This window comes from Parus major, chromosome 22 (assembly GCF_001522545.3).
Source record: "Parus major isolate Abel chromosome 22, Parus_major1.1, whole genome shotgun sequence".
In the NCBI taxonomy this organism is placed as follows: domain Eukaryota; kingdom Metazoa; phylum Chordata; class Aves; order Passeriformes; family Paridae; genus Parus; species Parus major.
This window is the reverse complement of record NC_031790.1, coordinates 1-25,418: the sequence shown is the minus strand read 5'-3', so window position 1 is coordinate 25,418 and position 25,418 is coordinate 1. Positions and strand designations below refer to the sequence as shown.

At 61.3% G+C, this 25,418-nt stretch overlaps 4 protein-coding genes across 15 annotated transcripts in view; all 4 read left to right on the top strand.

The window, feature by feature from the left end:
• OGDH (oxoglutarate dehydrogenase) overlaps positions 1-2,488 on the top strand; it is a 29,514-nt gene extending 27,026 nt beyond the window's left edge. For all 7 annotated transcript variants that reach the window (XM_033519376.1, XM_033519375.1, XM_015648821.2 and 4 more), the window contains 6 exons: positions 60-131; positions 588-710; positions 1,267-1,339; positions 1,772-1,935; positions 2,038-2,192; positions 2,276-2,488. In XM_033519376.1, coding sequence (XP_033375267.1) covers positions 60-131; positions 588-710; positions 1,267-1,339; positions 1,772-1,935; positions 2,038-2,192; positions 2,276-2,396 — 708 coding nt within the window. In that variant the 3' untranslated portion in view covers positions 2,397-2,488. The remainder of the gene's footprint in view (positions 1-59; positions 132-587; positions 711-1,266; positions 1,340-1,771; positions 1,936-2,037; positions 2,193-2,275) is intronic.
• Positions 2,489-4,202: 1,714 nt separating this feature from the next.
• Positions 4,203-10,187, top strand: ZMIZ2 (zinc finger MIZ-type containing 2). Of its 3 annotated transcripts, none has more exons than XM_033519378.1 (18): positions 4,203-4,438; positions 4,647-4,761; positions 4,850-5,052; positions 5,138-5,330; positions 5,413-5,667; positions 5,744-5,917; positions 6,009-6,074; positions 6,149-6,320; positions 6,909-7,053; positions 7,544-7,622; positions 7,830-7,935; positions 8,097-8,254; positions 8,340-8,407; positions 8,589-8,657; positions 8,769-9,013; positions 9,095-9,270; positions 9,392-9,604; positions 9,718-10,187. In XM_033519378.1, the coding sequence occupies exons 1-18, from the start codon at positions 4,389-4,391 to the stop codon at positions 9,823-9,825; spliced, it is 2,595 nt and encodes an 864-aa protein (XP_033375269.1). In that variant the 5' UTR covers positions 4,203-4,388; the 3' UTR covers positions 9,826-10,187. The 3 variants fall into 3 exon arrangements, with proteins under 3 accessions (XP_033375269.1, XP_015504309.1, XP_015504310.1); XM_015648823.2 differs by having other exon boundaries at positions 4,204-4,438; positions 7,544-7,754; XM_015648824.2 differs by lacking the exon at positions 5,744-5,917 and having other exon boundaries at positions 4,205-4,438; positions 7,544-7,754.
• A 614-nt stretch (positions 10,188-10,801) lies between these two features.
• Positions 10,802-12,914, top strand: PPIA (peptidylprolyl isomerase A). The gene is made up of 5 exons (XM_015648826.1): positions 10,802-10,947; positions 11,933-11,963; positions 12,070-12,158; positions 12,336-12,508; positions 12,613-12,914. The coding sequence occupies exons 1-5, from the start codon at positions 10,879-10,881 to the stop codon at positions 12,746-12,748; spliced, it is 498 nt and encodes a 165-aa protein (XP_015504312.1). The 5' UTR covers positions 10,802-10,878; the 3' UTR covers positions 12,749-12,914.
• Positions 12,915-17,477: 4,563 nt separating this feature from the next.
• Positions 17,478-24,199, top strand: LOC107213983 (steroid 21-hydroxylase-like). Of its 4 annotated transcripts, none has more exons than XM_015648959.3 (10): positions 17,478-17,784; positions 18,079-18,168; positions 18,734-18,885; positions 19,350-19,445; positions 19,718-19,825; positions 20,334-20,420; positions 20,779-20,964; positions 21,785-21,985; positions 22,877-22,980; positions 23,533-23,615. In XM_015648959.3, the coding sequence occupies exons 1-9, from the start codon at positions 17,589-17,591 to the stop codon at positions 22,946-22,948; spliced, it is 1,188 nt and encodes a 395-aa protein (XP_015504445.1). In that variant the 5' UTR covers positions 17,478-17,588; the 3' UTR covers positions 22,949-22,980; positions 23,533-23,615. The 4 variants fall into 4 exon arrangements, with proteins under 4 accessions (XP_015504445.1, XP_015504442.1, XP_015504443.1 ...); XM_015648956.3 differs by having other exon boundaries at positions 17,486-17,784; positions 21,825-21,985; positions 23,533-24,199; XM_015648957.3 differs by lacking the exon at positions 19,350-19,445 and having other exon boundaries at positions 17,487-17,784; positions 21,825-21,985; positions 23,533-24,199.
• The last annotated feature ends 1,219 nt before the right edge of the window (positions 24,200-25,418 follow it).

The following is a 25,418-nucleotide window of genomic DNA, read 5'->3' as shown; positions in this document are numbered from 1 at the left end:
GTTGAGTTCTCACGCTTGCCTTGGCCCACAGTGACCATTCCCCTTCTTGGTCCCTGTAGGGTCCCGAGCACTCCTCTGCCCGCCCGGAGCGATTCCTGCAGATGTGCAACGATGATCCTGATGTCTTCCCTGTGAGTGGTGGCCCCCATGGTGTGGTGCTCAGCCTGACCCTCCTGGGATTGGGTTGGGTGGAGGGCAGCAATGTCCATGTGTGCTCAGCACAGTGGGAGCCAATGGCAGGAGGCATGGGATGCCTTGGTCTTATGCTGCCTGGAGGGTTTGGGGAAAGGGCCTGAACCTGGTGCTCAGGCTGCACCTCCGTGGAACCTGGGCCTGTGGCATAGTCTGAGGCAGAGGTGGCCCTGAAAGTGGCATGAGAGGGGGTTGCTGGCCACCCCCATGGCCAGACCAAGGTGGAGGGCACAGCCCTGGAGTCCCTCACAGGCCTCTGTAGGTCTCTGTGTGCTCTGGAGAGTGAGGGGAGGGAGGGAGGGCTGGGGACCATTCCTCTCCCTGCTGCTGGAGCCACAAAGCCAAGAGGTACCTTGTGTTTCCTGAAATCCCCTCACCTGTGTTGGCCGAGGCAGAAGCTGGATGACTTTGATGTGCGTCAGCTCTACGAGTGTAACTGGATCGTCGTGAACTGCTCCACTCCAGCCAACTTCTTCCATGTCCTCCGGCGCCAGATCCTCCTGCCCTTCCGCAAACCGGTCAGTGCCAGAAGCTCCATGCCCAGCTTGGTGCCCAGGCAGGGTGCCGTGTCCCTGCTGGACTGGGATAGAGCTGGGAGCAACTTCTTCCTGCACCTCAGACGTGAGCAATTGGCCTCTGCCTGGCCAGGGACCTCATGGTGCTCAGGGCTGGCTTGGCGCTTGATGTGCAGCTGGTGGCTTGTGTGGGCTGCAGGGGCTGTGACTTCCCAAACTCCATGGGGAGGTCAGGGCTGTTGGAGCCAACAGACACCACTACATAATCTCATTCAGCTACTTCTAGTCAGCTCCAGCCACGGGACAGGCAGGTCCCTGGTAGCCCTCTGCCTCTTCCCCAGGGTACATGCCGACTGGAATGGTTGCTGCTGTCAGGAATGGGTGCCCAATCTGGCAGAGCACTGCAGCTGAGTGAGAAGCAAATCTCTGGTAGCTGCTCCCTTGCTCAGACAGGATGGGCAGGGGAGGGGAGGCAGGTGGCTGCTCAAGCACTGGCTTACAGGGGAGGTGTTTCTGGCAGGGCTGACCACCTTGCTCTGCCTCTTATCCCCCATTCCAGCTGATAATCTTCACTCCAAAGTCACTGCTGCGCCACCCTGAAGCCCGCTCCAGCTTTGATGACATGCTGCCAGGTACAAGTACTACAGAGCCACTACTTGTTCTCCCCACACCACTCCGCAGGGTGAAGGTCAGGAGCCTGTGGCCTTGGGTAAAGTCTGCCTGGCAGCAGCCTCCCCAGGCTGGAGAGTGGCCAAGTGAGGCCAGGGTCTTCTCCTTGGCACATGGGAGCCCCCCCTCATTAGGCCTGAGGCACCCTCAGGAGACTTAGCTCAGTGGTCCTTTCTTCAGCAGCAGCCACTTGCCACTGGGATTTGGGAGCCCCAGGTGGCACGTGATGGTTTGTAGTGGGAGTTGTGCCTGTACCTGGGTCAACTGACTGCCTGAGAGTCCTGGCTCTGCCTCTCAGGGTCCCAGAAGGGGCTGGCATGGGATGTGGGTGCAGTGGCTGCTGGCACAGTGCTGTGAACTGCTGTGGCTCAGGGTGCTGTTCTCTCCCTTGGCAGGCACCCACTTCCTCCGTGTCATCCCTGAGAGTGGCCCTGCGGCCCAGAACCCAGAGCAGGTGAAGCGGGTGCTGTTCTGCACCGGCAAGGTGTACTATGACCTGACCCGCGAGCGCAAGGCTCGGCAGATGGAGGCTGATGTGGCCATCACCAGGGTGGAACAGGTGAGCAGGGTTCTGCCACTGCCATGCCTGTGGGCTGGGAGTTCTGCAGCCCCTGAGGCACTGCCCTGTGTCCCCTGTGACACCATTCTGTGTCCCCCGCAGCTCTCCCCGTTCCCCTTTGACCTCCTCCAGCGGGAAGCTCAGAAATACCCAGCTGCTGAGCTGGTGTGGTGCCAGGAAGAGCACAAGAACCAGGGCTACTATGACTATGTCAAACCCCGGCTTCGCACCACCATCAACCGCGCAAAGCCCGTCTGGTAAGAATGCAGGCAGTGGCTGTGAGGCTGGGAGAGAATTGGTCTGCACAGACCCTTCTCATTGCCCACCTTCTCCCTGGCAGGTATGCAGGGCGGGAGCCAGCAGCTGCCCCTGCCACCGGCAATAAGAAAACTCATCTGACAGAGCTGCAGCGGCTCCTCGACACGGCCTTCAACCTCGATGCCTTCAAGGACCTGGCCTGAGCGCCGGCATGGCGCAGCATGCTCCTCCATCTGTCTGTCCATCTCTGTCCTTCACTCGTCTCCCCCCTCAACTACAGATCTTGTCAACCCCACACTGGTGCCTGGAGTCCTTGTCTGCCTCATGCCAGGGTGGTACTGGTGCAGCCACCCTGAGAGCATGAGGGTCTGGGGGCTGCCTGCTGCCACGGTGGGTAAGACCCATGGCCTCCCAGACCCCTGGAACGACTGGTCCCTGGGCCTCTTTTCTGGGGGCGTCCCATACCCCCAAGAGGGGCTGGTCCCCAGAGCTATTCTATGGGGGTGTCCAGCGCAATGAGTCAGGTTCTTCTCAGTTCCTCTCAGTCTTGGACTTGCCCCTGTGCAGCTGCTGCCTCTTGAAGGAGGGAGATGTGGCATCTGCAGGTCCTGAGGGCCCAGGCAGGTGTGAGTGCTGTGCCCCTGTCTCAGTTTTGTCTGTCCTGGGGGAGCACATTTTTTCCCTCTGCATCTGCACCATCCCCCAGCTCTGAGTCTCCACAGGGACAGGGATGGTGCTGGGCAGTGATTCCTTTCATTGGAGATCCTGAGTGGGGGTCGAAGGAGGTGATCTCCCAGCTGGGCTCGTTGTTGGCATCTCCAGCGCCCACCGCGTGCTCCCATGGGGGAGGTCCTTGGCGGGTGGGGCGACGGGGCAACCCCAGCTGAGACTCCCCGTTGGTGTTCCCAGAGCCCACCGGGCTTTTCGGTGCGACGCAGGTTTTTCAGCTGCAGGAGGGAGGACGGGTGGTACGCCTACCACACCTCCTCGCATACCCGTAGTTGCGCTTTCACACACTGGGGCGCACATGGTGTCACAGCATACTGTCCGTGCGGCGCGCGCGGGTCCGCGTCCCTGCGCGCAACCCGTTCTCAGGCGCACACGCGTCTTGCGGGCCCGCAGCGCCCGTCGTGCTGCCACACGTATGTTGCTCTTGGCGCCCCGCGCGCGGGGGCGCGCACTCCTCTGCTCCCCTCACCCGCGCTCCCCGCCCGCAGCCCGGACCCCTCTTCGGCGCTCGGCTACCCGCGCCTGACGGGGGGGAGGGCGGGGCCTGCATACTGATGAGAGCGCGGCCCCATTGTGCGCGGTGGCGGCCTGGCCCCGCCCCCGGCCCCGCCCCCCGCGGAGCAGCAGCCGCGCGCGGCTGAAGATCCCGCGCAGCCTCGGCGCAGCCGCGCGCGCCCCGCGCCGCCAGGGCCATCTTGGGCCGCCGCCGCGGTGAGAGCGGGAGCGCCGGGCTGGGGGACGGGGGGGAAAGACGGGTGGGGCTGGCGGTGCCCCCGCGGGCTTCCCCTGCTGTGCTGGGGGTGGTGGGGGCGGTTGCCATGGCAATGGGGGGGCCTGGCCCCGGGGCCCGTCCTTGCGGTGCCGCTCGGGAAAGAGCGGAGGGGGCTGTCACCGCCGGCGAGGGGCGCCGGGGGCCGGTGGCTGCTCCCGGGAGCCAGGACAGGCCCGCCGCGGGTGTTCCCTTCTCCGTGTCTTTCCTCGCGGCGACCCCGTCTCCGCCGCCCTCCCGCGGCGCCGGGAGGAACCGAAAGCGCCGGTGACCCCGAGGGCCCCTGCTGCCGGGCTCGGCTGGAAATACCCCTAGCAGCGAGGTGCAATGCCGGGTGGGGGGCCGCGTCCCTTCCCCGGGAAGTCCCCGTGGTTCCCCCCGCCGGCAGGCGCGGGGGAAGCCCCCGGCGCCCGCCGCCCCGGGAAGGTCTGACGCCGCGGTGGCCGGCGCGGGGGAGCGGCCCGGAGCGGGGGCGGCGCGTGCCGGCCGGCGCCCCGTGCCAGCCGCGGGCCGGACGCCTCCCGCGGAGGCTGGGGGGTCGCGAAGCCTACGGGCTGTTTCCCCCCCTCCCCCGGCCTCTCCGGGGGCGGTCGCCCCTCACCCGCCGCTCCACTGCTTCCCGCAGCCCCAGTGACAGACGGTGCCGCCGTCCCGCAGTGCCCGCCGCGGCCTCGGAAGACCCAGCCCACACCCGCTGATGAGCTCCATGAACCCCATGAAACCCTCGCTGCCGCCTGCGCCCCACGGGTGGGCGCCGGGGCAGCGTCCCTCCATCCACCCATGCATCCATTACCCTCCATCCCTTCATCCTTTCATCCATGCATCCATCCTCGTGACTGTCCCTCCATCCCTTCCATTCTTCATCTCTCCATTTCCTCAATCCCTCCATTCCCCAGTCCCCTCTGTCCCTCCATCCCTCTGTCCTTCATCTTCATTAATTTGTTTTTCTTTCTAGTGATGGTTCATTTGCATACGAGGCTGTTCCTTGGCAACCAAACACCAATCAGCCGCCGGGATCCCTCTCCGTGGTAACCACTGTCTGGGGTGTCAGCAACCCCTCCCAGAACCAGGTACCAGCAACACCCCTACCCCAGGGACGCCCCGCACCTGGATGCCACTGCCCCTGCCTGACCCACTGCCTCCCACTGCACCCTCCAGGTTTTTGGCAGCCCCATGGGCCCTGGGGGGAGCAGCTCCAGCACCCCGTTGCTGCCTGGCATGGCAAGCACCGGCTCGGGCGTGAGCTCACCACCATTCCTGCCACAGCAGCCCTTTGCTGAGGGGGCACCAGGGAAGGGGTATGTGCAGCCAAGTGTCTATGGCCGCAATGCCTACCCCAGCGGGCCAGGCTTCGCTGCCAGGTAAGGCCAGACCTGTGCTTTGTGGCCTGGTATGTGCCCTGCTGCAGGGCCACTGCACGCCCCTTCCTGCTTCTCTGTTCCCCAGCTACAATGGTGGCCCGAGTGGCCCCGGAGGGATGGGGCTCCCCTCGCACGCCAGCCGGGCCACTGCTGATTTCACCCAGGCTGCAGCTGCTGCAGCTGTGGCCGCAGCTGCTGCCACGGCCACGGCCACAGCCACAGCCACAGTGGCAGCGCTGCAGGAGAAACAGAGCCAGGAGCTGAGCCAGTACGGCGCGGTAAGAGTCTGACTGAGGCAGAATAGGGGAATCTCACAGCCCCTCCTGCCCTGCCATGACCCCTCTCTCTTCATTGCTGCAGATGGGCACAGGGCAGTCTTTCAGCAGCCCGTTCCTGCCCCATGCCGGGCCTCGTGGCCCCAGCAGCATGAGCCCGGCTGGCATGGCAGGTGTTGTTGCCCCCTCTGGTGTCTCCCCTGTGAGCATGAGCCCAGTGCGGGCACCCGGTACTGGCCCGCTCTATGGTGGGCAGCGAGTGCCTCAGCACACCTACCCTGGCTCTCCCCAGAGCCAGCAGCTGCCCCGCCAGGGCCTCAAGCGGGCATACTCCAGTGAGGTGAGTGCTGCATTGGTGAAGGTTATGGCATATGGTGACCCCCTTTCCCACTGGTGCTGACTCCCTGGCCCCACAGGGGTACCCAGCACAGCAGTACCTCCAGGGCGGGCAGTACGCTGCAGCTGGTACCCAGTATGCCCCCAGCGCCCCCCAGTCCTCCGCTCCGTCCCCCTCATACCCTGGCCACAGGCTGCAGCAGAGCATGGGCCAGTACCTCTCCGCTTCAGGCAGTGGTGGACCCTATTACAAGGTACCGCAGGGGGAATGGTGGGCAAGGGGTGGAGGTCCGGGTGTCCGCCATCCCCCGGTGCCAGCCTCTGGAGACCCTCCTCCTCCCATAGCCAGCTGACCAGTTCAACGGGCAGAGCGCCAGTTTCAGCACCTACAGCCAAGCAGCCATCAATGGGGTGAGTCTGGCAGCAGGTGGGGTGGGGGCTGTGCTGGCCTGGCTGGATGCTGAGGGCACGTGCTGCCTCAACAGCCGGGCCGGTCGCTGCCAGGGTACCCCAGCTCGCCACTGGCCGGGAACCCCACACCGCCCATGACGCCAGGCAGTGGCATCCCCACCTATGCGTCCCCTGGTCAGGATGTCAAGTCACCCTTCCTGGCAGACATGAAGCCCAGCGTTGCCCCCCTGCACCCATCCTCTTCGGGTAGGTGTCCCTGATGCCGGTGAGGGGGGCACTTCACAGAGATGACCTCCATGCCTCAAGCAGCATGGTGTGGACCTCACTTCTGGCAGCTCTGTGGCCTTTGTCCCTTTAAATGGAGGGTGGGAGGGGCTTCAGGGAAGGGGGCGTGACCACTGCCAGGGTTTGGGGGCTGATTGAGGCGGGGGTGGGCTGCCTTTGAGGGTGGGAGAGGGTAGTGGGAGGAGCTTGTTAAAAGAGTATGGCCTCAGGGGACGTGGCTTTATCAGGAGTCTGGTTTGGTGGGGGGCTTCTGCTTTTAAGGTGGGACCATCCGGATTGGGAGGATCTTATTTGGGATGTGGTTTCCTGGAGCGAGCGGGAGGAATCTTCGGTGGGATGAGAGTCCTCTGGGGGGTGGGGCCACCTGGGGTGGGAGGAGCTTCCTGCCTGGGCCTGTGGTTTCCGGGGTGGGCGGGGCCGCGTGGTGGAGGTTGGGCTTCCTGCAAAGGTGGATTCTTGTGCAGTGGGCGCGGCGTAGTTGGGGCACGGCCGGGGTGTGGCTGGGGCCCGGGGAAAAGTGTCGGTTTCTCTCATGGCGGCGTCCCGCAGGGCCGGCCCCCGGCGAGGAGTTGCGATTGACCTTCCCGGTGCGGGACGGCGTGGTGTTGGAGCCCTTCCGCCTGCAGCACAACTTGGCTGTCAGCAACCACGTCTTTCAGCTCCGTGACTCTGTCTACAAGACCCTCATGATGAGGTGGGGGACCTGGGGCACCTTTTGTAGTGCCACACAATGCTGCTCGAGGGGTGCTGTATGGCACCATGTGGTGTGGTGTGCGGCTGTGCTGAGCAGCACAGCTGGGCACCGCATGGTGCCATGTGGCACAGGGGTGTGTGGTGTGGTATGGCTTGGCACAGCGCTGTCCTGCATCATGGCGCAAAGTGTGGCTTGGCGCAGCTGTACTTGCCGTGGTTCAGCATGGTGTCACGGTGTTCAGCATGTTGTGGCACAGCATGGTGGTTTGGGGCGCGGCTTGGCGTGGCACAGCACGGTGGGATGTGGTGGGATGTGGTGTGGCCTGGAACGGTACTGTTGGGGTTTGTCACAGTGCCATATGACACAGTGTAACACGGAATGGCTTAGCACTGCATGGTTCTGCGTAGCTTGGAGCAGCATGGTGTGCTGACACGCTTTGCGGTGGCTCGCGTGCAGACACATCCCCTGCCCACACCCTGCCTGCCCCCAGGCCTGACCTGGAGCTGCAGTTCAAGTGCTACCACCATGAGGACCGGCAGATGAACACCAACTGGCCGGCCTCCGTGCAGGTGAGCGTCAATGCCACGCCACTCACTATTGAGCGTGGTGACAACAAGACCTCCCACAAGCCGCTCTACCTGAAGCACGTCTGCCAGCCCGGCAGAAACACTATCCAGATCACTGTCACCGCCTGCTGCTGTGTGAGTCACCAGGAGGGGACCAGGAGAGGGAGGGTGATGGCTGGGGCCACAGCTCAGCCTCCCATCTCTCCACAGTCCCACCTGTTCGTCCTGCAGCTGGTGCATCGGCCCTCGGTGCGCTCGGTGCTGCAGGGGCTTATCAAAAAGCGCCTGCTCCCCGCTGAGCACTGCATCACCAAAAGTGAGCACCTGGGTCCTGGGGGTCAGGAGGATGCACTGTGGCAGGAAGGCCACAGCAGGATGGGGGTGATGGTGCACTATTGGCCAGGTGCCACCACACTGCCGCCCCCATCCCCGTGTCCTGGTTCTGACCCTTGGTGCACCTCACCCCCACCTTCCCAGTCAAGCGCAATTTCAGCAGTGGGACCATCCCAGGGACACCAGGGCCCAATGGTGAGGACGGCGTGGAGCAGACGGCCATCAAGGTGTCCCTCAAGTGCCCTATCACCTTCCGGAGGATCCAGCTTCCAGCTAGGGGTCATGACTGCCGGCACATACAGGTAGGGTTGGTGATGACAGGGTGCTGGGGGTATTCCCCACACAATATCCTGCCCCCTCCATCTCAGACGCTGCTCTCCCCGACAGTGCTTCGACCTGGAGTCATACCTGCAGCTCAACTGTGAGAGGGGGACATGGCGGTGTCCTGTCTGCAAGTGAGTTGGGGCCACAATGGGGCCGTGCCCTGGTGTGCCTGCCTGCGGGACAAGGGTGTGTGTTTCACTGCCTGTGGGGGATGTATTTCCTTTCCTGGGAGAGGAGTAGTTCTTGCCTTAGGGGGAGGTTCTTGTCTGGTAGGGGTTCCCTTATCTCACCCTGCCCTCACTCTACCTGCAGTAAGACAGCCTTGCTGGAGGGGCTGGAGGTTGACCAATACATGCTGGGCATCCTGATCTACATCCAGAAGTAAGTGCCTTCTTTTTGGCTGTTTGTCCATCCTTGCCTGGTCCTGTGCCACCCCCGAGGGTGCAGCCCGTGTCCCCAGCCTCACCTCCCCTGCCCTCCTGCTGCCCCCAGTTCGGAGTATGAGGAGATCACCATCGACCCGACCTGCAGCTGGAAACCCGTCCCTATCAAACCTGATGTCCACATCAAGGAGGAACCGGAGGGGCCAGCACTGAAGCGGTGCCGGACACTCAGTCCTGCGCACATGGTGCTGCCCAACATCATGGAGATGATTGCAGCCCTGGGGCCTGGCTCTGTGCCCTTCCCGGCATTGTCACAACCTCCAGCGGGGGCTGCCACCGACTATGGCACCCCGGGTACGGGGGGACCCATGGGGGACAGGACTGAACACCATCCCTCTGTGTGTGTGCCCCAATTTTCCCCATTTCCTGTCACAGGTTCCAGCTTTCTGGGTCCTGGGGGCTTCCCAGAGCCTTTCACGGCCCCTGGCGTCCCTGGCACCTCAACGCTGAGTGACTTCACACCAGGCCCCCCCTCCATCTCCTACCAGCCCAATATTCCAGGTGGCCTTCTGGCCACTGAGAAGCCTCCTGTGCCCCCTCTGCCTGCACAGGTCAGCTGGGCTGTGGGTGGGGGGGACTCCTCCCAAGTCCCCATGTCTCACGGTGGGGAGACTGGGGGGTCCCAGGGGAGGGAGGGGTCTCATGGCTATGCTCTTTCCCCCCACTCCCCAGCTTCCCCCACCAGGACGAATGGAGCCATCTCACCCCGCAATGCAGACAGGGCTGCACAACACTCCCTCGGGCGGCCAGCCGGCCTCCACGTTGCACTCCCGGAGCGCAGTGGCACGGCAACCCCTGGGACCCCCGGCCCACACTGCTGACCTCATCTTCCCCCCCACACCCAGCATGGCCATGGCAGGTGATGGCTCAGAGCCTACCCTTGACGTGAGTACTCTGGGGGGTGGACAAGGGTCCTGCTGGTGGCTCGGGACCCCAGCTGCTGCAGGGGGCTGGGCAGAAGCTGCAGGGAGCCGATCATCACACGCTGTCACCCCCAGCTCCTGCCTGAGCTGACGAATCCTGATGAGCTGCTCTCCTACCTGGGGCCCCCCGACCTCCCCAGCAGCAGCAATGATGACCTCCTCTCCCTCTTCGAGAATAACTGAGCCATCCTCGCTCCCTCCTGGGGCTGGGGGGCAGCACTGTGTGCCCCTGCCCGCTGCAGAGCTGGGACCCTCCACAGCGGGGGCTTTCTCAAAGGGCTGCGATGGGACAGAGGGGCTGAGCCCCCCCAGAAGCACAAGGCTGTACATAGTGTAGAAACACTACTGCTCCCCTGAGACTCCCCATATTTAAAGGCAAGTGCATCACTGCGGGGCTGCCCGTGCCCCCCTATCAATGTGCAAATGCTGCTGCCCCTTATACCGCACGGGTCTGCTGTGGGGTGTGGAGCTCAGCTCCCAGTACCCCCGCGCAGCGTTGCCCTGTATGTCCCCGATGGCTATTAAAGGATCCTTCTGCAGGGTCATGTGTGTACCCCCCCATCTTTTGTCATCCCGCTGTGGGGCTGGGCCCGCGACCCCTCTCCGGGCAAGCAGGGGGGATCCTCGGTTGGCGGGGGGATCCAACGCTCTCTCCGGGCTCAACCGAGTAGCGAGGGAATCCTGCCCTATCACCGGACGTGTGGCGTCAATCATTAACCGGGCCTGGTCGGGCGGTGCTGCAGTCCGACGGCGGAGGAGGAGAGTCGGATGTCTCCCCACGTCGGGGGGTAGGCTTCCAGGGCTGGGCCGCAGCTCGGGCAGCTCCAAGCCCCGCATGCCTTGGTTCGGCCGCATCGCCGTCGTCCCCACGGAAAAGTCCCGCACGGCGGCCCACCGCCGCACCCGCCTCTCCTACGGCGGTCCCGCTCCCCCCCTCGACCCATCCCGCCGCTCCTTGCTCTCCGCACGGCGCATGCGCGGCGCGCCCTGCCCAGTGCCGGAGCGCGGCCCCCGCCCCGCCCGCGCTTTTTTTCCCTTCCCCCTCTTTCAAACGCGGCACCGCCGATTGGTTGCCTGCCCTGCCACTCCGCCACTCCGCCAGCGGCCGTTGGCTGGCACTATGGGGGAGGCGGGCCCTCCTCGGCCCTATATAAGGGGCGGCAGGGGGCTGCGCTCCTTCTGCTGCGCCGCGCCCGCCGCACGGACGAGTGTCTGCTGCTCTGCTCGTGTCTCGCCATGGCCAACCCTCTCGTCTTCTTCGACATCGCCGCCAATGGCGAGCCCCTGGGTCGCGTCACCTTCGAGGTGGGCGCGGGAGGCCACTGGGGAGGGGCGGGGGGGCGTCGTTGCCATTTCCTTGCCGGGCGCGCGGGGCCGGTGGGGGGCCAGCAGCCGCCGCGCGTGCGCGGCGGGGGCGTGTTGGTGGGGCTGCGGCGCCCCTGGCCCGGTGGGGTGAACAAAGGGCCCCGCAGCGTCGCGCTCGGGGACCTCGAGGAACGGCGGCGCGATGCCAGCCCAGGGTGTGCCGTCGTCCACGGGAGTACCAAAACCAGGAGTACCCGATCAGGTACCTCTGGTTCCCCGTTAGCGCTGGCCTCGCTACCACCGTGTTCCCGCCGCACCTCCACTCCGCCCCGGGGCCGGAGGGGGCGCGGCAGCTCCCCCCCACTGCGGGTCGCGGCCGTGGCTGCTTCGCCGCCATTTTATCGCAGGGTCCCCGGAGCATCGGGATGAATCGTGTCGAGCTCCCGGTCAATGCTGCCCGAGTCTGGGGATACCGGCGGAGAGTGCCGGCAACCCGATCGCCACGGGATTGTCGCTGGAGGGCAAAGCATTTGTCACCCCGCCCGGGGCGACAAGCATCCGTAGCAGGCTGGGCCTGCTCCGGGCGCTGCGGCTGCTGCAGATTCGGGGCCGCGCTCCCGCACGGGTGGCGCATCCAGCCCAAAATCCTTCTGAAGCGCTGGGAGGCGGCGTGCGCGCCCCGCCCAGGAAGGCTTCAGGCACATTAATGTTTAATTTAATCCAGGCCAGCGGAACGAACGCTTCTCTGCCCCGCTGGTGAGACGCACGATGCCGCAGCTGTTAATTCAGGCCTTGCAGATAACGGTGTGAGGCAGGGAGGGATCTAGAGCTGCTGGCATGGCTGAGAAACAGCCACGTGAAAGGGGTCCCTGGGCTCTGAGCAGTGTCTGGGGGAATTCCCGTGGTTTGGAGGTGGCCTCGGGGAGTGGAGGGTAATAGCCAATCACTAGCCCAGATCTGACAAATGCTTTTCCTGTCTTCACAGCTCTTTGCAGACAAGGTCCCGAAAACAGCAGGTTGGTAAAGCAACTTTCACTCCACTGCAATTGCACCAAGCCCCAGTACTGTCCTGAGCACAAGACAAATAAAGTTGTTCATGGTGGCGTTTCATTTCCTTTTTAGAAAACTTCCGTGCTCTGAGCACTGGTGAGAAGGGATTTGGCTACAAGGGGTCCTGCTTCCACAGAATCATTCCTGGGTTCATGTGCCAGGTGCGTGGTGCTCCCGCTGCAGGGGGTAGGTGGGTGGGTGAGACAGTGTGGCACTCAGGTGGGTTTTGGAGTTGGATGCTGGCAGATTTAGGGTGCGAGGTTGGTTCTGCCTCTTGGCTGCACCCAGTTCCAGAGTGTTCCTCTGCACGCATGACCTGAAACGCTGCCTTTTCACAGGGTGGTGACTTCACGCGCCACAATGGCACTGGAGGAAAATCCATCTATGGGGAGAAGTTCCCGGATGAGAACTTCATCCTGAAGCACACGGGCCCTGGTATCCTGTCGATGGCCAATGCCGGCCCCAACACGAATGGCTCCCAGTTCTTTATCTGCACTGCCAAGACCGAGTGGTGAGTCGTGGGCTATGGGAGGAGAAGCTTGGGGATCTGCTTCTGGGAGATGTCCTCTGTTGGGGGATATTGGGGACCAGCTGTGACTGGTGCTTCTCTGGCAGGTTGGATGGCAAGCATGTCGTCTTTGGCCGTGTCAAGGAGGGGATGAACGTGGTGGAGGCCATGGAGCGCTGCGGCTCCAAAGATGGCAAAACGAGCAAGAAGATCACCATCACTGACTGCGGGCAGCTCTCGTAAACCCTTCTCTCACCAACTGACCATTCCTTGGGCAGCCTGGGCACCACACCCCACTGCAGCTCACCTGCTCCCACCCTGGTCCTGATGTACTGCTGCGTTTCTACTGGGTCATGGTCCCACTGGGCTGCAGTTACCTTTGAGTCTAAATAAAACGAGTTAAACTACATACACCATAGCAGTTCCCTTCTGTCCCCCAGCTGAGGAGGGCGGGGTTTGGCACTGGTGGGGGAAGAAAAAGGAGGTGTTGAGGGGGCAGGAGGACCCCTGCCTGTGGGGTGGTTACACCAGGCCCCCAGTATGCTCCAGAGTGAAGAGATTAGGCTGGTCTGGGCACTGAACGGATCCATGGGGGTCCTCAGTGCTTCAGCTGGGGAAGGGTTCTGTTCCTTTACCCGCTGCCCTGTACTTTTTAAGTACAGTGTAAGTATGGGAGGAGCAGTGACATCCACCTTGGGTTGCTTTGTGGGTCTGTTTCAACAGGTGACACCAGGCAGAGCTGGTGTGGGCTGTCCTGGGAAGAATGAGCATCCCAGTTGTTTCTTAGTTTGAAGGTGGTTCTTAGAGATATCCCAGTGGTCCCTGTTGGGGGGGTGCTGTCCCAGCTTGGGGGTGCCAGCTCTTAAAATTCTGGGTTTGCCGCAGTTCCAGTTGGGAATGGAGTGATTGGTATACCCAGTTAAAGGCTGGGTGCCCAGCTCCAGGGTGATTCCAGGGGCTCCAGTTTAAAGGCGCCTGGATGGAAGAAAGCTCTAGGACCCTGTGGGTCCAGCAAGGCAAGGTCTGGCCCCTTGCCCCATTTTGCATTGTACCTGCAGTACCTGGAGGGTGCTAAACTCCCATCCCCTGTGCTTGGAGCTGCGCCACCACAACCCACATGTGGTCTTTGCCTGGGATGAGACCCTCCTGTCAGTGAGGTGGCCCCACAGTGCTGGCAGTGCAGCCCACAGGGTCCAAGGGGAAGATGAAGCTTGCAGCAGCTTCTGCCCCATCCCCCCACCCACTCCGGGAGCCACCAAGGTCGGGTGCCCCTGGACTGCAGAGAAGAGGGAGGGGGGGGGGCGGGGCGGGTGTGGGCCTTTTGGTGATGCATCAAAACAAGGGGACTGAAGGGCACATCTGGTTGAGGGGTGGAGGCAGACGTGTTAGGTGCCTACCTAGGGCTAGGACGGGCCAGTTCCCTAGTGCTCTGTGGGAGATGGACTGGTTTTCCAGGCACAGGTAATGACTGTTGGTTCATGGCCCAGCTCTTAGAGGTGCTGGGGCAAGCAGCTCAGCTGTTCAGGCGCAAGGGATGGTTGCTGGTGTCAGAATAGTTTGCACCTTCTCCAGCCTACCTTCAGGAAGAAGGAATGCCTGCTGATAGCTGAGAGTCTGGTCTATATGGGTGGGGGCAGGACATTCCTCTGGAATGCTGGGATGCTGAATTGCTGGAACTCCCAGGACAGTTTATTCACAGCCAGTACAAGGGAGGAAAAGAGATTGTACTCCTGTAACAGGTGAGCCACTTCACCTTCAATGCCCCTCTGTCTCTCCAGACCATCACTGCCAATGAACTGGGAAATGACAACGGTGTGCTCTGTATAATGTTCCTCCACATGGCTCATACGCATTGAGCTTTGGGTCTGTGGGTAACTGCATCATGAGGCTGACTCCTTGACACATGTCTGAGGTCTTCGTTCAGCCTGCTGAAAATTGACAATGAGCATGGCACCCCTGACTGGTGGGTTATGACACCTGCCTTTCTTTCCCACTCCCCCCACCCTGGAATTCTCTCAATATCCCCCAGGGACTCCCAAATTCCCCTGGGACTACACAGATCTTCAAAGAACTCCCCAGGGGAGTTGCCCAGGGACTCCCAAATCCATTCTGTGAACCCTCCAAAAGAACTCCTTTGGATCTGGACCCTTCAAAATCCACCCCAGGACTCCCAGTGTTCCCCAGGATGCCCTTGAATCTCCCCTACCCCCCAGGGATGCCTTGGTACCCTCCAACTGCCCCTCAGGAGTCCCTCAAATCCATCTTGGTACCCACAACATCCATTAGGACCCTACTCCAACCCCTGTCATCCTCCCGGGTCCCCCAAATCTACCCAGGGTCCCTCCAAATCAACCCTGGAAACCCCAAATCCCCCTCACTCCCCAACATCCTCTGAGACACTGCACCCCACCCCCCCAGACTCCCCAAATCCACCCTGGGACCCCCTAAGCACTCCCTGGAACCCTCTGGGACCACCCCTACACAAAGCTCCACCTCAACACTGTTCCAGCCCCACCATGTCCTTGCCCTTCCCCCACCACGTGGTGGCCTTGTCCTCCCTCAGTGTCCTTGTGTGCCTCCTGATGTCCTTGTGTCCACCCATCCCCCAGATGCCTCCCAGACTGGATGTCCCCTGTGCCCCTTGTGCTGTGGTGGCACTATCTCCCTGTCACATTAGGGTGTCCCTAGAGGGTTTTCTCCATGCCCCCAGGGTGTCACTGTGTTCCTTTCCCCACCGTGGATGTCCCCAGGGCAGTGCCCTCCAAGTCTCCATGCCCAAGATATCCCCAAGATGTCAGCCCTTGTCCCCCTACGTGGGTCGTCCCCAAGGTGTCCCCGTCCAGTGTGTCCCTGTCCCTGGCGTGTCCCCACGGTGTCCCTAGGGTAACAAGCAGGATGTTCCCATGTACCCAAGGTCTCCCCAGGACTTCCCCATGTCTTCCCATATCCTAACATCTCCCACAGCCCCCCTCCACATCCTCTATGCCCCCCCATATAATTCCCACTCCTGTGCCTTCCATGACCCCTGATGTCTCCGCATCCCCCATATCCCACTCACGTTTCCATGGCCCCACGTGTCCCAGCATGTCACCACATCTCCATGTCCCCTGTGCTCCCAACATTCCCCATGTCCCCCAACATCCCACTCTACCTTCCCCTGTCACAGGCACAGGAACTTTGCTTGCTCTTCGCCCAGGGGCTTCCTTCCTATTGGTATTGCCCTGCTGGTGCTTTAGGAGGTGAGGGCCAGGGGGGCCAAGGGTGATCCAAGGGGGATCCTCCTATGGAGTTGAGGGAGGGTTCTATGGGCACTTGGAGGGGGGCTGTGGGTACTGGGAGGAGTGGGGTGGGGGTGTCCAGAGGGGCTGTGGCAGATCCTATGGGTTCTGGGGGTGTCTCTGGGGGATTCGGGGGGTCTAGGAGGATCTCTATGGATGCTAAGGGGACGTAGTTGGGGCTGTGGAGGGCTACCGGGAAATGCTATGAGAGGGCCCCTTCCCCCACTGGGAGGTCTGTCAGGGTATCGGGGGAGGGTCACTTGATATTGAGGCCCACTCCCCACTACTAGGGGCACAGGGTGTTTGAGCTGCCTGTGGTTGGATTTGAAAGGACCCTGTGCGCTGAGAGTGTGTTTAGGGGGTTGCTGCCCCAGGGAGATGCTGTGAAGGAGTGTCCTGGGGTGGCTTTATGATAGTGGTATCCTCAATTGCCTGGTTTATGTTACATATTAAGGGGGTTGCTGAGGGTCTTCATAGTGCAGGTGATGGAGAACACGTACTTGCGCTCACTGCCCGCTGCTTCATCTTGTTCCCCAAGGACCTGCAACGAGCCAAACACCTGCAGGGGTTCTAGAGGGGGACCATCTGGTGGGGGACACCCCCAGGATCTCCACACCATGACTCAACCCTTGGCACTCTCCCACAGGGACCACCACCCTGGGGGTCCTCCTCCTGACATCTTCACATCCCTAATCTTATTTGGGACCCTGAGGGATCCCCACATTGAGACATCCCCCACCTGGGACCCCCTTCTGCAATAACTCTCCTGAGGTACCCCCACCATTGGACCCCCACCTCTGGAGTCCCCAAAAATTCCACCAGTGACAAATCCCAGGGTGGGGCTCCCCTTCCTGTCTTCAGCACACCTCAGATCATTGTGGGTTCCCACCTATAATTGTCCCAGGACATACTCACTGGAGGGACATCACCCCCAAGGGGACATCTCTAGGATTCACACTCTATTGGGGACCTCCCCCCTCACTGCTGCTGGACCCCAATAAATGTCTCTGATCCTCAAATGCTACTGCCAGAGTGAGGGAAACTGGGGGCAGGCACCCACTGAGGAGGCTCTGGGTGTGGGGACTTACTGGGGGGTGGGAGGGCTGTGGGGATTGGGATGGGGGACACCTGGTGAGGGGAGGATTTGTGGGGTGAGGCACCCCCAGGGTGGCTGGTTCTGGGGAAATTTCAGTTAGGGGCAACCACAGGGGGCTCAGGGGGGAACAAGTGGGTGCATCTGGGAAGTTGATGGAAAGAGTTCAGGGGTGAACCCATTATCGCAGACCAGGCCTCGAGGAGGCGGAGCTTAAAATGTCCCTCTTATAAGGTGGTGTTTGAGGGGCAGGGCCTAAGGGGCCGCTTTTATAGTGGTGGGGTCATTTTGGGGGGCTTGGGATTAGGAGTTTGCTTTATGGGAGGAATCAATGCATCAGGAGGCAGGAATTCTAGGGGCAGGGCCAACGGGTCCGTTTTGTAGAGGACGGAGGGCTGCCTGCAGGGGCGGGGAGCAGCGTTCTCCTTTATAATAGCCGAGCGGTTGGTGACGGGCAGGGCTTAATGAGAGCCGGGGCTTTGAGTCCCCTTCGAAAGGGGGCGAGCTTCAAGGGGCGGGGTTTTAAGGGTGTCGGTTTTGTGGGGCGGCGCCTAGTGTCCACTTTTATACTTGCGGGGGTCGGGAGGTGTAGGGGCTGTCGTGGTGGGTTGTGCGTGGAAGACCTGCAAGGGGCAGGACTTGAGCTCCATACCATAGGGCGTGGTTTCGGGGGTTCCCAATATAGGGGCACTACAGCCACCCCCGGCGGGCCATGGCGGCTGCGGCGCTGCTGCTGTTGCTGCTGCTGTTGCTGTCGTCACTGTCGCTGGCGGCGCTGCTGCGGCGGGACGATGGGCGCGGCCCGCGCTGGGGGGCGCTGCACCTCTTGCACCCGCAGGGGGCGCTGCACCTGAGCCGCCTGGCGCGGCGGCACGGGCCCGTGCTGCGCCTGCGCTTGGGGGACCGCGGTGAGTGGCGCGGCGCCCCAAAAGGGACCTGCCCCGAATCTGCCCTGGGACTCGAGATTCCCCCCCCCAGACCTCCCTCTCCCCGGTCCTTAGGGACTCTCCGAACCTCCAACCCTGCCCTTTCCCCCTGCCGTTGGGACCTCCCCAAACTTCAGACCTCTCCTCAAATCCCCCAGATCTGTCCTGAGGCCCTTATCTCCCGACGCCCCACCCAAAACCCCACCCCAGGATTCATCACTTGGTTTGGGACCCCCCAGTTTTGTGGTCCTCCTCAGCTCCTCCTCTTCCCTCCAGACGTGCTGGTGCCGAGCTCGGTGGGGACCATCCGTGAGGCGCTGGTCCGGCACTGGGGGGACTGGCTGGGCCGCCCCACCAGTTATCTGGGTATGGGGGCAGGGGAGGCCGGGTGGGCTATGGAGGGGTGGGGTAGGAAGGGTTCCTGTGGGGGTTTGGGGAGTCGCTATGGAGTGCGTGGTAGGGAAGCCCTTTGGGGAATTTGTAGTGAGTCACTGTGGGATTTGTGGGGTTCCCTGTGGGGCTTAGGGTGTCTCTAAGGGCTTGGGGAGGAGGGGCTATGGGATAGAGAGTCCCTATAGGGTTTGAGGGGGTCCCTATGAGACTGAAGGGTTTGTTATGGGATTTGGAGGGCGTCACTATGCGGTTGGGGATATGGCTACTGGGAGGGGGTGGTGGCACTTCTGGAGGTGCGGGTTGCTTATAGGGGCTAGGGCAGTCTCTGGAGGTCGCCGCTCCACCAGACACACCCTTCAGCCTCCAGGGTTCCTGGTGGAATTAGGGGGGGTCTTATTTAGAAGGTGGCTATGGGGTTAAAGGAGGCTTTACGAGCTAGAGGGGCCCTACAGAACACCCCTGGTGTGATGGAGGTGGGTCCCTATAGGGGCTGAGGGGGGATTTCTGGGGGTCCCTGACTCCCCCTGCCCAACGCCAGGGTCGTTGGTGTCACGGGGGGGCCGGGACCTGGCACTGGGAGGCCCCTGCCCTGGCTGGCGGCGGCAGCGGGGAGCAGTGCGAGGGGCACTGGCACAGGCTGGGGGGCGTCTCGGGCCCCTCCTTTGGCTGCAGGGCCAGAAGTTGTGTGAGGTGAGACCCTTAAACTGACTTCTTCCCAAAGTGATCGCCCTGCAACCCTGTGACACCCCCAAAACTGATCCTCCTTGCAATAATATTGACCAGCGAAACCCTGCCCCCTGCACCCCAAAACTGATACCTTAAACCCCATTCCCTTCACCCAAACCCCACCCATACACCTTAGCCATGCACCTTGCGTCTGAAAACTGCTCCCCCAAACCATGCCCCCTGCACTCAACCCCCACTCTCTGCGTTCCAAACCTGATCCCCAACCCTGCACCCACACCACACTCCCTGTCCCCCAAAACAGACCCACCCAAATCTCACCCTCTGCACCTCAAAAGGGCATTATCCCTGTGAATCCCCAAAACTCCCTTAGAGTTCCCCACTTCTCTCCTGTGACCCCCCCCTAAACTACCCTTAGACTCCCCCTTTAGCTCCCCCAGGGCTCCCCCTAACCCTCCTCTTTCCCCCAGGAGCTGCGTTCCCATGGGGAGGCCCCTGTGGACCCCTTTGAGGTGTTCACCTTCCATACCTGCAGCACCATCGCACGCCTCCTCTTTGGGGACCTGGTGGGGATTTGGGGGGGGCCCAGGATGGAGAGAGGGGTTTGGGGGAGGACCCCAGTTTTTATGGGGGCCCAGGGGTTTGGGGAGGACCCAGGAGTTTGTGGAGGGGATGTCTAGCTGTTTGGGGGAACTGAGCAATTTGTGGGTGGGTGGCAGGGGTTTGGGGGCACACGGGAGTTTGAGGGGACCCAAGTGTCTGAAATTGTGTTGGGTGTCTTCTGGGGCTTGTGAGAGAACTCGAGTACTGGACAGTTCACAGGTGTGTCCTCCTCCAGGTGCCCCCTCCAGGGGAGCTCCGGGCCTTCTCCCGCTGCCTGGGGGAGCTGCTGCAGGTTTGGGGGCACAGCAGCGTACGGGCGCTTGATCTGCTGCCCCTGTTGCGGGTAAGGCTGGAAGGTCCTATGGGGCTGTGGCCTTTTTGCTGCATGAGGGTCTATGGAGCCCAGGGCTCTAGAGCCTTATAGGGGCAGTGAGGGAACTGAGGGGGCTACAGGGGGGCTGTGGGCCCGTGGGAGGGCTGTAGGGCCCTGGGAAGGGCTGTGAGTGTCAGGGGGCTTATGTGGCCCATGGGAGGGATATGCCAGGGGTTATAGTGTCTATATGGGGCTAGGGGAAGTGTTACAGGGTCTATATGGTGTTGGGCAGCTTTGTGGGCCTGGGAGGGGCAGTGGTAGGGGCTCTATAGGGCTAGGGTGGTCCATATGAGGTAAAATGTCTCTATGGAGCTGAGGGTGTCTATAGGACATTGGAGGGGTCTATATGGCCCAGGGGAGCAGCCATAGGGTTTCTCTGGGGCTCAGGACTTACACGGCGTCTCTGGGGGAGGGGGTGTCTCTCTGAGGTCAAGCGTTCTTTGGGGATTGAGGGTCCCTATGGAGTCCCTATGCCCAGGCCCTGCCCAACCCGGGATTGCGGAAGCTGCTGCAGCTTGTCCAGCACCGTGACACCTTCGTGGAGGCCCAGATCCAGCGGCACCAGGTGCGGAGGCCTGGGGAGCTGGGGGGCAGCCAGGGATTAGGAGTGGTCCGGTGGGAACAGAGGGTCAGGGGAGACCCGGGGGTTTGGAAAATACCTGGGGGTCTGGAAGGAGCCAGGTTCTGGGTGTAAACCAGGAGTTTTGGGGGGGTACCCAGGGGCACGAGGGGACCTACATATTTTGGGGGAAACAGGTTTGGGGGAACCCAAGGAGACAGGAAGACCTGGGAGTCTGGAGGGGAAGTGGGGTTGGGGGAGGAACTGGGGATTTGGGGGGACTTGGGGGTTTGGAAGGGACTCCCATGTTTGGGGGCAGCTGGGGATCAGGAGAACCCCCCAACATGTGTCATCCCCTTGCCAGGCATGCCCCTCCCCTCCCCCGGACACAGTTTTGGGGGCGCTGCTGGGGCATAATTCTGGGGCACAGGGTGGCTGCCTGAGCCCCCCCCGGCTGCACATGGCGCTGGTCGACCTGTTCATTGGGGGCACTGAGACCACGGCGGCTGCTCTGGGCTGGGCTGTAGCCTTCTTGCTGCATCGTCCTGAGGTGAAATGCATGTCCTTTCATGTCTTCCATGCAGCACTGGGAGGTCCTGTGTGTCCCCATTGGTCCCATATCCCCACCCACATCCTGTGTGTGTTCTGTATGTCCCTCATGTTCCCTTCTCCATGGGCTTCCTACTGCCCTGCTGCCAGATGACATGCGTGGGCACCATGTGTACAGTCCCAAGGCTCCACGTGTGTCCCTGGGGGTCCCATATCCCCACCTGTGTCCTACATGTCCCACATGTCCTCCTCCCCATGGCCGACACCATGCCCTTGCACCACCCTGAGGTGCCACATGCATGTCAGAGCCACGTCCAAGTCCCTGTGGATGTTCGTGGAAGGGAGTCGGGTCCTCGCATATGTTCCCCAGGAGGGTCCCATATCCCCCACCCGTGTCCCGTGCATCTCCTGTGGCCATTAGTGTCCACCTACCCTGTCCTGAGATGCCACATGGATGTCACAGACATACCAGAGCTGTGTCTGTGTCCCCACATGGCTCCTCGATTTGGGGTTTCCACAGAGAGGTGGCTCAGGGTCTGGGGATAGAGGGTCTCAAGAGACAGATCTGGGGGCTCAGGGGTGTCCCCAAGGAGGAGGGAGGAGCATGTTTTTTAGGGGGTTGGTGGATCCCAGAGCAGGCTGGGGGGTTGGGAGGAATCTGGGTGTTCAAGGGGTTCCCCAGGGGAGAGGGCCAGGTTTGGGGATGGTCTGGGGTCCCAGGGCCAGGTTCATGACTTCAGGAGGGTATGGGGTTCTGGGGAGTCCCCCTGTCACCCCATTGCCACTGTGTGCCCCCCCGGGATGCCCCTCTCCTCTGACAGCCCATGACAGACACGGCACACTTGTGCTCCACCTGTGCAGCTGCAGGCACGGCTGCGGGCAGAGCTGGAGGGTGCACATGGACCCCCTGGGCCGGGGGACATGGGGCGCCTGCCCCTTCTTCAGGCCACCGTCAGCGAGACTCTGCGGCTGCGGCCCCCTGCACCTCTGGCACTGCCCCACTGCGCCCTGCGCCACACCAGGTGCCGAGACAAACCAGCACAGGCTAGTGTGGGGGAGGGATGCTGGGAGGAGCTGCAATGAACCAGTCTGGGTCAGGGGGAGCTGAGAGGAGCCATTACAGACCAGTAAAGGACCACTTGATATCACCAGTAGGGTCCACGAGAACCCAGCAGAGCCCATTAGACCCCAGTGAGTCCCACTAAGACCCATCAGGTCCCGGTATGGCCCCAGTAAGACTCCAGTATAACCATAGGTGCTAGTAAATCCCAGGAGGGCCCAATAGAAGTAGGGCTGCAGTAGACCCCAGTAGACTGGTATGGCCCAGTAAGTCCCTGTAGGACCCAGTAGGCCTCAGCTGACCCCAGAACATCCCAGTAAGACTCGTTAGGTCCCAGTAAGCCCCACTATAACCCCAGTATGTCCCACTAGGCCCCAACAGGTCCTGGAATGACCCCAGTAGACCCTAACCAACACCCAGTAGATGCTAGGAGACCCCACAATAGTCCCAGTAGGCCCCAGCAAAGCCCAGAAGATCCCAGCAGGAGTTCCCAGTATATCTCAGTAAGTCCCAGCGTGGCCCCATTAAACCCCAGTAGACATCCAGTAGCCCCCAGAAAAGCTCACTATGGCTCCAGCAGTTCCCAGTGAGCCCCAGTAGACTCCAGTATGGCCCCAGTAGACCTCAGCAGGCACCCAGTAAATACCAGATAGCCCCAGTATGGGCCCAGTATGCTCCAGCAGATACTCAGTAACTCCCAGTAGTAGCTACCGGATCCCAGTAGACGCAAACAAACATCCGGTAATACCTAGTAGTCCCCAGAAAGCCGCTGTATGGCCTCAGTAGCTCCCGTGCATCTTTCAGTAGTCCCCAGCAGTCCCCAGTCCATCTCAGTGCCCCTGTCCCCTTCCAGTCTTGGGGGGCTCCCCGTGGTGGCTGGCACCGTCTTGGTCCCCAACCTGCTGGCAGCCCAACAGGACCCTGACATCTGGCAGCACCCTGAGGTCTTCCTGCCTGGTATGTGGGTATGCCTGCACTCGGAAGTCCCCGCTGCCAAACTCCTGGGGTCTCCTCAAACATCAAACTGGATTTCTCCAGTCATGGGGTTTCCCTTGACTCCTGGGTATCCTGGGAACACCTTTACGTCATGAGTGCCCCCCTGATGCCTGAATCACCCCAAACCCACACCCCCTCCCCCAAACCTGCGGTCCTCCCCACCATCCCCATCCTCCCTCCCATATATCTGGGTACCGCCCAAAACCTGTGGGTCCCTCTGTTCCTCCCCTCTATTTCCCTCCCACCAAACCCTTGAGATCCCCCTCAGGTGTCTGAACCCTCCCCCAGACATGTGAATCCCCTCTGACGCCCTGGGGTCACCCTCGAGCCTCAGGGTGCCTCCAAGCCCCTGGGTCACCCCAAACCCCCATGTCTCTTTTTCTGAAACCCCTGGGGAACCCCCAGGTTCCCTCTAAACTTGTCGGCCCACCCATCGCCCCAGCTCCCCTCGAAAGCCTGTGTGTCTCCCCCATCCCCGCGGAGCCCCCTCAAACCCGATCCGTCGCCCTCCAGAGCGGTTCCTGGCCCCGGACGCCCCCTCGCGGTCACTGCTGCCGTTCGGCTGCGGGGCGCGCTCGTGCCCGGGGGAGGGTCTGGCGCGGGCGGAGCTCTTCGTGTTCCTGGGGCTGATCCTGCGGGAATTCCGTCTGGAGCCGGGCCCGGGGGGACTGCCGGGGCTGAGGGGGTCGGCGGGTACGGTGTTGCGCTGCCCCCCCTTTCGCCTGCGCATGGTGCCTTGCCAGCCCTCGGGCTCACCCTGACCTGACTCCAACTGGCCACTTTATCACTTTTCCTGAACACTCTATGACTCACCTGACTTTTTCTGACCCTTCCTGAACACACCTGACTTCACCTGACTCTGTGTGACTCTGCCTGAACCTGGCGGACCTTGACCCCCTGACCGACCCCACCTGACCTTGGCCTCACCCTTGCCAGCCCTATGCTTCACTTTGACACTGGCTATGACCCCAGCTGTGACCCTAGCTAACCCCATCTAGCCCTGCTTGAACGCTGCGTGACTCCATCCCAACTCAACTGACCCTTACTAACCACACCTGACCCTACCTTGTCCCTGCCTGACCCCCGGGTGGCCCCATTCAATACCCCAGATGCCAGGGTCAGTGCAGTGTGGGAGGGCACCATTTTCCTCCTCCCAATAAAATTTATACTTTAGACCTATCCCGGAAGTTCCGGCTCTTTCTGGGACCCCCACAAAACCTCCGGAGCCCCCAAAGCCCAGACCTTCCCACACCCTGAGTGGCCACACGGCACCCGCCACAGCCGCAGCCCTCGGGACAGCATTAGGGGATATCGGCCTGGCTGATCTCCAGCTCTCCAGTCCACAGAGCCCCTCTCCGGAGAGGCTGGGGTCCAGGTTGGGGTCCCAGCCCTGCGAGACACAGCAGCGTGTGCCTCACGCGGGGCGCTGGGTTTTGCTGCTCGGCCCGGCAACAGGTGACTTGCAGTACAAAGCGCTCTGATTGGCCAAGGGCTGCTGTGCTCCCTCGTTCTCCTGGGGCGCTGCTCCGGCCGCTGTCTCTTTGGGAGCCGGCGGGGCCGTGCGTGTAAATTAGTGTATAAAATACATGTATAAATCACATATTTAAGTCTACAGATTGAAATTTATATGTACAAATTCCATAGAGATTAGTGTGTACTGCGTACCAGTGTTGACTAATGCTTTATATTTTGTCATTCTGATGTGTTAGGTTAATGAAACTACATAGTTTAAAATAAAAACAAATAGAAATTTTAAAAAAACCCCATAAAAATAGAAAAATATAAAGAGAAATATATAAATTCATAATAAACTTATAAATTTAAAAATAGGGTTAAGGAGATAAAATTGAGGGAAGAAACTGCTCCTCCATTATTGTCTGTCTCCTTTCACCTGTGATTTTGAGGGTACAGATGGGAGGAAAACCTGCCTTTTTCCGGGTGTTAGGTATATCAGTTGACAGGGAATCCCTTTGGTCGATTTTAATTGGAAGGGGAAAAATATTGATGCCATATAATGGGTTTGATTTGAGGGTACCTCCCTCATTGTCATCATCCTGCGGTTTAAACTGAGGAGGAAGCCCTGCTGTCTGCCCTTTATAAGGGTTTGGATTGTGGTAAAAATCCCCCTTTTCCTGTCATTTGAGCGATTTAATTCGAGGAAAATCCCTCCTTTTCTGCTGTTGTAGGGGATTAAATTGAAGGGTGGAGCACACACTTATCAGCGGCTTCACATGGGGCTGTGCCGCCGCGTTTGAGGGCGCTTCTGCCCCCCGGCACCAAACGTGGCACGGCAGCACTCCTGGCATTCCCCGGGGAATTGCTGAGGTGCAGCGGGAATTTGGCGGCCGGGCAGCCCCCGGGGAGCGGCAGAGCCGCGGTGAGGCGAGGCGAGCTCTGCC